The sequence below is a fragment of the Trachurus trachurus genome (genome assembly GCF_905171665.1).
Source record: "Trachurus trachurus genome assembly, chromosome: 13".
Classification (NCBI taxonomy): Eukaryota; Metazoa; Chordata; class Actinopteri; order Carangiformes; family Carangidae; genus Trachurus; species Trachurus trachurus.
The window spans coordinates 33,189,778-33,200,287 of NC_139892.1; the positions used below are offsets into that span (position 1 = coordinate 33,189,778).

Sequence of the window (10,510 nt, forward strand, 5' to 3'; positions counted from 1 at the left end):
CTCATTCACTGATGTAAATGGTAATTCGAGACAGAGTATTCAGGACGACGAGTGAATTCTGCAACAGGTTCAAAACTTGAGATTTTTCATAAATGGATTGAAGTTACATGACAGGAGCATCAGAGGTGTCGGGGTTGGTGAATAATGTTATGATTGGTTACAAGTGTTGACACTAAAGATAGAAATCCTCTCTGAGATTTTAGAGTGTTGATTTTCATCCTTGAAGGAAACCGGTGCAGGAACGTTAGAGGGAAATACAGCAGGTGCCTTTCAAACTGCAGGTTATAGTGCATGATCTGATTCACAGTATTTACAACTCCTGACAACCGCTTACAGCAACCTCTCCTTAGAGCAACCTGACCATTGCCTTCCTGAGAATGGTGTTTTGTACGTGTACAATACTTGTGTGATAGTACGTATGTGTACCATGACAAGGTATCTTATAAAGAATTGTAAGTAGGTACATTTTAGGATTAATAAAATTATTCAGGATACACATTTTTCCCTCTAGGGGTTGCTTTTGAAGCTCTCACCAAAATGTGTCTGTTCTTATGCCTTATTATTGCGTAATCTACCTGTGTCCTGCAGTGCAAGCCTTGTTATGTTAACAGACATGATCCATGACATCCAAACAAGTGACATCATGTCCCGCTTAGTATCGGACATACAGTTAGCTGCACGCACACTCGGCCTCCCGTAGTTTGTTTTCTGTACTAATACAAATGAACTTTTTGTCTTTGTCTTTCTTCCACTAGGAACTTCAGCAAAGCGAATGAAGATAGCAATGAAATTAAAGGCATTAAATCAACACAGTTTGGTACATACAAAAAAAGTTAATCCTTTGAGATCTGTCGTGTCAAATGATATTTCAACAAAACTGCTGTTAATATAAATCAAACTCATTACTTTAGTCTCACTAAATCTACACCACTTTTTTTTTCTTTGTCAGTTTTTATATTTTCTGTGTGAGTCATCGATGAAATTGGATTCAAACAGACTTTTAGTTCATTTAATTTAATTTAGGTCATCATTTTGTTCAAAATCAACCAAAATCAGTCACTATATTCATGATAGTAGTACACTGATTATTTTGTATTCTTGGAAATACTACAGTTTTAATCTTGGAAAAATAAACAATTGAAAAGCATAAAGAAGTGTAGTGTGGATTTCTGATAGATAGCCATTTATGTATATTATAGTACATTGTTGCCTAAAATAATGTTTTTTAAAAATCAACTATTTTCTAGACTAACTGCACTCTTCATTAGGAACAACTGTACACCTTTTCATTCATTAAATTCTCCTGTCAGGCAGTACAATGTTTTAAATCCTTATATGAAACATGAGAATGGAGAAAATGTGATGACAATATCTTTGACTGTGGCACAACTCAGTGTCAGACTGGATGAAGTCTGGAAAACATTAGATGGTTGAATTAATCTAGGTTCAGAATTTGCTATTGACAGTGTACATCCATGGACCACTTCAGGTGGTGTAATGGTGTGGGGAAGATTTTATAGTTTGAGCCCCTTAATACCTGTCAACTATGATTTGAATGTTATAGCAAATCGGGCCACAATTTACTTCCAGCAGAAAAACTGGTCCGAACTGCTTTCATGAACAAAACAAACCATTCAGTGTATTTCAGTGGTCTCCCCTGTCTTGGTATGTGAATCCAGAGGAACACCTTTGGGATGTGAGAAAACAAGAGATTTGCAATGTGATGTGCCATGAATATCAGCAGACTATTTCTGCCATCAGTTGAAATCCACAAAAAACTGAGGCTACCCTCAAGAGCAAAGGGAGGACCTATACCCGGAATTAGATTTAGTATTGGTATTCTATAAGGTTTCTGTCAGGGCTCAGGTGGGATATGGCAGAGCCACTCATGCTTCCAAAACATGATTCCTGACATTGTCATTGCAAATATCAGGTCTAAAAATGCTTAAGGCCATTTTGACAAATACCAATGTACAATGTACAATGGCTTTGACCTATATGGCTACATACTAAAAGTAATTTACATGTAAACCTTGGACCACAGTTTTCCCACTTGACATGTTAGTAATTCAGATGTATCAGGGCTTTGTTTTTAAACCACCAGGGGGCGACAACAGTCTAGACATAACTTCCATCCCAATCCCAGGTGTCAAGTGTGCTTCACAGGTTGAAAGTGGGGTGACAAGATCTCATCTGGACAGTTTGAAAACGATCCAATCAGAAGGAGAGTTACGTTCAAATTGTCCAATTCTTACTCGTGTCTGTCTGTCTTCACTGATCTGTCTTCATACAGGAGGATGGCCTACTCTACTCCACATTCCCAGACAGTCTACGGCCACTGGCTGCTCCTTAAGGCTCAGCTGGCTACAAATTTAAGTAGGTCAGGAGACCTGAGTGGGGTTTGAAATTTCAGTGCATTATGTGTCATGTTCAAAATGGACATCAAGGTTGTCTCCTCCACACTGGCGAGGACAAGTTTGGACTTGCCTGCACAGGGTCATGGCCCTAGAAAAGGACACAGTAGATGGGCTGCCTACAGTATGTGGTATTTATTGTTATAAAGCAAAACAGATATAAAAGAGGAATAGAAATCCTATTTCTCCCAATTTCAAGTAAACTTTTACAAGCAGTATGTTTTTTTGGGACTTTCTTCAGTGTGTTCAGCCCTCCGCTGCTGGGAGGTGAAGTGGGAGGGGTTAGTCAAATCAATCTGGAGATATAACCCCGTTTAGATCCGCCCTCCCGGTGGAAACTGCAGAGCTCGGGCCAGTGGACGGGGATGGTGATTTCGCCTCACTGGAGTTGACAGCGTGCAGGTTCAAGAGGAGAGCTTTTACGCACGAGTCGCTCTCCAGACCGTGAGCAAGTTGCAGCAGCAGAAGAAGGAAGGAGACCAGTTCTGATGGTGGGTGTTTCATCCGCCAGTCGAGGAGAGCGCGGTGAAGTGCTGCTGGCCCATTGAATGTCACCTCCGCTCACCACCATGGATTACGGAAAGACCATGGCCCCCCCGGTACCCCCACACAAACCCCAAACTGCCCGGCCGGGAGAGGCGCAGGAGCGGCTGCTGAAGTGCGTCCTGCTCGGCGATGGAGCGGTGGGCAAAACCAGCCTGGTGGTCAGCTACACAACGAACGGCTACCCAACCAAATACGTCCCAACTGCATTTGATGACTTTTCGGGTAAGAAATGTCAAGAAATTGCTTCTTTTATTTTTAATGATAGATCCTGTAAAGATTGGTGTGTGTGTGTGTGTGTAAGGGAAATTTACGGCAGCAGTATCACCCCAAACTCGTTTTTCCTAGAGATGAAGGGTTCCCACAGGCAGAGACTGGGATTCATTCTGGGGAATTAAACTCCAATGACATTTTTTTCCACTTCACGGGCAAATCAATTTGTTTCTACCTGCCTGACTGTCTCCCACTGAATTCTTCTTGAACTTCTCATGTTTTGAGCGCACCCGCCCATTCTGTCATTTCCCCCTATTATTCCACTGTTATGATAGATGTGTTTGTGTTTCCTATTATCTGTCCTCCACCAATGTTAATGCACATGAGTTGTCCTCCCCGGATCGAGCCAGGTTTCCATTTGGCACAGATCCACTTTTCCAAACAGTCTCACTAGTCCCAGCAGGCTTTGTTTAATGAAAAATAAAAGGAGAGAACTAAATCCTTCAAAGGGGGCACTTGTTTTAAACTGACCAGTGCTGGCAGGAAAAAAACACACCTCTGACCTGTTGACCCCCTTTATTTCTTCATGGTCACATCCTCAGTTTTGTTTAGACACTTTTTTGTGTTTTTTTTTCTGCAGGATGCAAGAGCAGGCTATATGAACATCACACATAATAGATGTTTAGCTAAAATTTAGGAAACAATACTTGACATTGCACCACTGCACACTAACTTGTAGTAAAACTTGTCATGTGTAGTAAAAGAGAACAACTCGGCCAACACAAACCCTGTGAAACACTCACTTGCTCAACCCTCCTATACAGAGCAGTCTGTGGTTCAGGGGTTTTGGATTGCACAACTCTGCCTATTGTTGTCAGCCTTGACCCGTGAGCCCTCTCCTCTATACTGGAATGGGCACATCTGTTGCAGTGGCTCTGAGGCAGAGATTGTCTTTCGCCGCTGCCTGACAGAGAGCGATTGTGCAGTCGGGGGCCCTTCGTGGTGATGTCATTTCTCGATGCCCGGGATCAGAGAGTGCCCTCTTGAGAGCTGACTTCTGAGCAGTTACGCAATGCCACAGGTGGCAGACACACAGAGGAGCGGGAGGCTGGGAGAGGGGATGACAAGAAGAGGCAGTTTTGGTGTGGAAACTCAAAGCACTATCATGTGTCAGGGACTAGGAAATGATTACACAGTGGGCGCTCTCTCTTACCTTCCCTTTCTCTCTCTCCTCCCGCTCTTTTTCCTCGCTTTTGTCAAAGTGGGGTGCCATGATGCCTGTCCTACTACATGAATCGTTCCAGCAGGCTCTTTGATCAGGTGGTATGACCGACCACTCCAGGCGTATTGTAAATGTTTCCATGTGCCTGCTGCTCTGCATTGTGCTCACTCTTCTGAAAAGAATAAATGGCCCTGTAATGAAACTCGCTGTAAGATGACTCACCCACTTTTTTTTTTTCCAATCTGGATGTGAGGCTGATTGGAAGAGAGTCAGTGAACAAACAAAATCTGCTTTGTTTTTACCCCCCCCCCCACACGCACACCCCCTCACCCCACTCTTAGTCAGCCTTGGAATGGCCTCTGTCAAAACACAACAGAGAACAAAGCTCTCCGAGTGGTCCAAGCGACAGTAAAGTGTTATGGTCTCAACAGTAACTGGCAGAGTGGGTGGGCGAGACGGAGCGGGCCGTTTGTGAGCTGCAAGAGCCGGGCGGGGGGTCTTTGTGTTTTCAACTGGCAGACTTGTGTTTATTCCAGAGAATCCTCTTGGTGGTTGGTTGTGTGTGTATGTTAACCACTGAGGTGTCAGGTGGGAGCTGGTGCACAGGGTTAAAGTAATATTTTCTCTGTCTGTGTTTCTGTGTCAACAGCTGTGGTTCAGGTGGATGGAAACCCGGTTAGACTACAGTTGTGTGACACTGCAGGACAGGTGAGTTCGGTTAATACACACACACACACAGCATTTGGCATGCTAACCAGATTGCAATGTGTGCCACACATGTTTTTCACCCCTCAAACCCGACACAGCTTTCAGATCAAATGTTTTCCCCCAAAAAACCTTTGTTTATCAGCCGCAGTATTTCATATTTATGCTAAATAGCAAATGTAAGCATGTGAACACACTCAAAGATATGATTGCGGAGATGGTTTATATCATCCCTGCCAAACATCAGGAAGTTGTGTGTTAGCAGGCTGATGGTAGCATTTAGCTCTAAGCACCACTATGCCAAAGCACAACCTCACAGAGCCACTACACTAACAGTTCTTTGTACTTCCATCTATGAATCATTTATAAAAACATAAAATCCAAACACTGAATGTTCCAAGCTCTCACATATTGGCTTTTTGCACTTTTTTTGTTTTTATCAAACTGCTTCAATGTGGCACTTTTGATCTGAGTTCAGAGTGTCATCTTGAGCTCTTCAACTACTTGAGGGTTTTTTCCCCACTTTTTGACATCCAATAGATTGACAAATTGTTAAAAAAAAAAAAAATCAAAGGTCAATCAAAGTGGAAATATTCATCCATATGGAGCTCTGCTGTTTTTGTGCTCTGCCTATGTTGTCCTTGCCTTCCACCTTTCCTTTAGGGCTTCTTGCCTGTTACTTCAAGTAGCTCACCGGTGTAGAAATAGCTGAATTCCTGCGCTCTGCTGTCACTCTTCATCTAGAAATAACGCTCTCTCAAACAGGTATAGCTTGTGGTTGAGGCGAGACTGGAGGTTATATGTGAAAAAATGAAAACAGTTTCTTTCTGTCTGTCTCCACTGCACGGGACACAGAGGTACAAGCAACGTGCCAGGCAACAGTTATTGACTCATTATCATGTTGTGTGTGTGGGGGGTGGGGGGGGCAGTCTTGAAAGGAACAGCTTGTGAAATGGTGTTTTAATTTCTCTGGAGCACGGGTGGTTGTTTGATAATCCACCTCAATAGAGCCCTGCCCCGGGAGCAGCATATTTGACATTCACAAATGCTGCGAAAGCACTGCCAGTTCTTCACAGAATCAAAGACAATTTGGCAGTAAAGTGGAACGAGGCATTTGAACAAGCCCCTAATACATGTAAAACCTCACAGCGTGTTGCAAGCTGCACGCTGTGTTATAACTGCACTTACACACGTAGATGCGCACACGCAGACAAGCTCGGGCAACAATGGGCAGATAAAAGTGAGCAAACACTTCATGTACTGATGCAATTTCTTAAGAGCGGGGAGCCATGTGCCAGAAGAGGGTCGGGGTGTGCTAAAAAAAAAGAAAAGATGACAGAGAAATAGAGAGATGGAGAGAAAGCTGAGGGAGAGAGACAGAGGAGGGAGATAACAGCTGCTGCCAGAGCTGATAAACAAAGTTGCTCCTCACTCGCAGATGTTGATATGTCTGTATATTCTAGAGATGGACGTACGTCATCGGAATCGCAAAGCAAAGCCAAACGCTTGTGTGGGAAACTCACAAGTTAATAAGTGTCCACTGCGATTGCTGAGCGTGAAATCTGATTGTTTCTACAGATTTGAGTCGTCACAGTGCATTGTATAGAAGCAAAGAAGGATTAGGATAGGAGAGGGTTAATAGAAAGAAGGAGGGGGTTGTGTCAGGTTTCTGCCAGCCTTAATCTATGTACTCAAGGATGTGGGAGGCCCTTGATAGTCGAAGCTACGTGGCTCCGAAGTGTTAATTTAAGAGATTTACTGTAGATGATATAAATGAATGGGCAGGGCTCCTACATAGTCTGTGTTAGCTCTACAGTATGTAAACACTCTTTAGACTGGTTGTTATTAAATGATTATTGGCGCAGTTCCCTTCTCTGTGATGTTAAGGTGCCGGAGTGAGTTGACCGGCGGAGTGTGTGTGGTCCTTGTGGGTGAGAAGTGAAGGGGAAATTATTTATCACAGTGTGGAATTTGATTAAGGCCAAATGGAAAGTCTGCAAACTATTATTTATAGACATTACCGCATTGCTAATTATTGGTTTTCTTCCTCCCTCAGGACGAGTTTGACAAACTCCGCCACTTCTGCTACAGCCGCACCGACGCCTTGCTGCTCTGCTTCAGCGTGGTCAGCCCGGCGTCCTTTCAAAACGTCTGGGAGAAGTGGGTCCCCGAAATCCGACGCCGCTGTCCTCTCACGCCCGTCCTCCTCGTAGGCACGCAGTGCGACCTGCGGCAGGACGTCAAGGTCCTGATCGAGCTGGCGAGGCGGCGGGAGAGGCCCGTGCTGGAGGAAGACGCCAGGGCGCTGTCGGAAAAAATCGGGGCGGTGACGTACGTGGAGTGCTCGGCGCTGACGCAAAAGAATCTGAAGGAGGTGTTTGACGCAGCCATCGCCGTTGGGCTGCGGCAGTCTGACAGGAGGGCACGGCGGGAGAGGAAGGTCCGCAGCACAGCCGATAAGATGAAGATGCTCTCCAAGTCCTGGTGGAAGAAGTATGTGTGCGTCCAGTAGGCAGAGAGGGGATGACTTTTTTTCCTGTGACTGACATAAAACTGGAACTGCTGACACGTGGATTGGGACTCACTTGGATGTACGAACTTCTATTTGTGACGTTCACCTGGACAAACCCAGATGTGCTGGCCGGAGTGACTTTAATCCAGCGGAGCAACAGCTCAGTAGAGGCGGAGAGTGTGCCTGCCTGAGCTGGAGAGTGGTTGCGGGTTTGGCGTGGTTTCCCTTTTGACCATAAAATATCCAATGTTGATGCCTAAAAGACAGAAAGCATGAGACTGTAACCACTGTCTGCTGCTCAGAGCCAGTCTGAACTGTTAAATATGACTGTGACCAGCATTCAACCAAAAATTATGGAGCTAATAAAATTTAATGGCACATGGACTGCATATCATACTGGACTTGTCCAAAGGAAATGTGAGCTGATTTGGAGGGGAGGTGTTCAGGCAGTGATGTTATGTACTAAAAGTATACTCCTCCTTTTTGTCTGATTTGATATCCTTCTTTAACAAAGTATATTATTCTATGTGTTTTACACTGTAATTCAGACCCCAACACTTCTGATCGATATCTTAAACCCCCAATCAGAAGCTGCAGAAGCTCTGTTGTTGAAAATCAGAGCCAATCCCGAGCCTTTGTTTCCAGAAGTGTCTATGGCTTCAATGACAACTTCTTATTAAGATCAAATTTATTTTAACTCGTTTCCTTTTGGATTACAATCAAATGTACATGAGTATAAATTTGTATGAAATCAATGAGTTCTTGAGGTTGTGTACTGTACGAGTGGTTTGAATGATGTATGTTGTCACAATTGTTTGTGTAACTACGAGCAGGTGTTGAGGTGTCTCTACACCAGCTTGTGTCTGTGCCACTTTTCCACCAGTGTTGATACAACTGTCACACTGTTAGCCAACCACACATTCGGAGGTCTGTAAGCTCCTCACATCAACCAACCTGGATTGGATAACACACACATACACGTATACACACATACTTGTTTTAACTTCAGGAAACTCTAGGAGTTTCAGTTGTTCACTTTGACTGAAAAGCATCGCCTGACTTCTCAGGTGAACTTTTTGTGACTGTTACAAGGTTGCAGCAATACGTTGGGCAGTGCCACCGTACATTGCACTTATCACACAGAGTCCAAACATATCACTGAAGTGTTGCCATGCAATGGCCTTTGGATCAGTGGTGTGGAAACTTAAGAATTAAAGTTAAGTTTACTCAGTGTCACTGAAACAACACCACTGGTCTGGATGATCACAGGGTCTGTCATTGTCATTGTAGTCAGGGCCTTAAACAGATTATTCTTTGTTGGTCAGTATAATGGAGCTCTCTCCTCTTTTTGAAAATTACACAGTAAATGAGGTGAAATCACCAAAGAGACTGATTCTATGTTTGCTTCTTATTTTTCAGAAGCCTGTCGTTCAGCTCTGTCTGTCTGTCTATTTATCTGTTCCTTCTGGGCCAATAACTGATCAACAGCAATACAGAGCAGTTGTATGAACCATGATGTGTCATTATGTATGTTACATAGTAATCATCATTTATGATGTTTGTAATGTCATCAGGATAAATGTGTGTGTACATATAGAAGTGACTTGGTCATTGGCTGTGCTGTCCAACTATCAATGGTACTTAACTGTATGAGTGATTCAGTTGGTGTCTGTCTCTGGTGTGAGAGCAGTTTGTTGAGCTGTACGAGCGGAACAAAATAAAATGTGAAATATTTAACCTGTTTTCTCTGTTGATTCTTCCATGGAGACGTTATCTCAACTGTCACACTCCAGAGGATGTGATGTGATAAGAGTAAAGTGTGTGTGGGGGGGGGGGCTTGTTCATGGTTTCAAAGGTCAAAGGTCATTATAGTAGGTGTCATAGTAAGGGTTTTAACAGACCCCATGTGTTTTTATGTGGTTAAGTGATGAATACAGAAAACAACAACAAGCAGGAACCGATCTAAATACAGAGGTTTCCAACCAAAATGTAGCTTAATAGACTTTTGTTCCTGCTGTCTTGCAAAACTTGTAGGTGGAGAAACACTACAGTAGAAACACACCAAAAGTAGAATGAGGGTAGTTTTATATCCAAAAGCTTCAAACTATTATCAGGTCTACACATATCAAAACAACACAGCAGCTTTGTCAATGTTTGAGTTTATTTTATCATCATAAAAAGGACGCTAATTCACAATCACACACAAGTACAAAAATATCAGTAATGAAATCGGCCAAGACTAATTTCAATTAAATCAAAAATAGGGCCGGGACTCGATTAAAAAAAATTATCGAATTAATTCGAGGCTTTGTAATTAATTAATCGCAATTAATCGCATTTTAATCGCATATAAATATTTGACCTGAGAACAGTGAGAAGCATTTTTTTTCACATGGATTTTAGTAGGCTATACCATTGAATGACTGAATACATAAGCTTAAGCATTCAAGGTGGTACTTAACCAAGACCAACAGACTAGGGATGCAATTATCGATTAATTCATTAATCGATATTTGATACATACAGATTAAATGGTCTTTCCTTCCAATACACTATGATGATTACTGTAGTATTTAACTAGGCTACTTAAATCACAGTAGCATAAACTGATTTGTTGAACTCAGCAGCCAGATGTAAACATTAATAAAACTCAGTAACCAATCACACAGGCAGCTCCATGTTGTCCCTGTGTGATGTTCAGGGACAGGTCAGGACAGTCTGAAGACAGAGCTCTGAGGGTGAAGTCCTATCATAATGAGATGAGATGCACCTGTGACAGTGACAGGTCATAGATATAGCGCTGCAGCTGAGCAATTAGCGCTATATAGCGCATTTAGCGTGCGCCCGTGTCTGTGTATCTATGTGCAGGCAGAGATCGGAGATGGTGTTTTAAATAACCAT

The 10,510-nt window shown here is 43.1% G+C and overlaps 1 protein-coding gene across 1 annotated transcript; it reads left to right on the plus strand.

Moving 5' to 3' along the window:
- The first annotated feature begins 2,352 nt into the window (after positions 1-2,352).
- On the plus strand, positions 2,353-9,346 carry rhoub (ras homolog family member Ub). The gene is made up of 3 exons (XM_083985872.1): positions 2,353-3,182; positions 5,042-5,100; positions 7,154-9,346. Exons 1-3 carry the CDS (start codon positions 2,963-2,965, stop codon positions 7,607-7,609), a joined length of 735 nt encoding a protein of 244 aa, XP_083841998.1. The 5' UTR covers positions 2,353-2,962; the 3' UTR covers positions 7,610-9,346.
- Positions 9,347-10,510: the final 1,164 nt, after the last annotated feature.

Excerpts from the sequence above, each read along its gene's own strand:
- rhoub (XM_083985872.1), top strand. The coding sequence starts at position 2,963 with ATGTCACCTCCGCTCACCACCATGGATTACGGAAAGACCATGGCCCCC. Across the intron at positions 3,183-5,041 it reads TGCATTTGATGACTTTTCGG|CTGTGGTTCAGGTGGATGGA; the intron begins GTAAGAAATGTC and ends CTGTGTCAACAG. Across the intron at positions 5,101-7,153 it reads TGTGTGACACTGCAGGACAG|GACGAGTTTGACAAACTCCG; the intron begins GTGAGTTCGGTT and ends TTCCTCCCTCAG.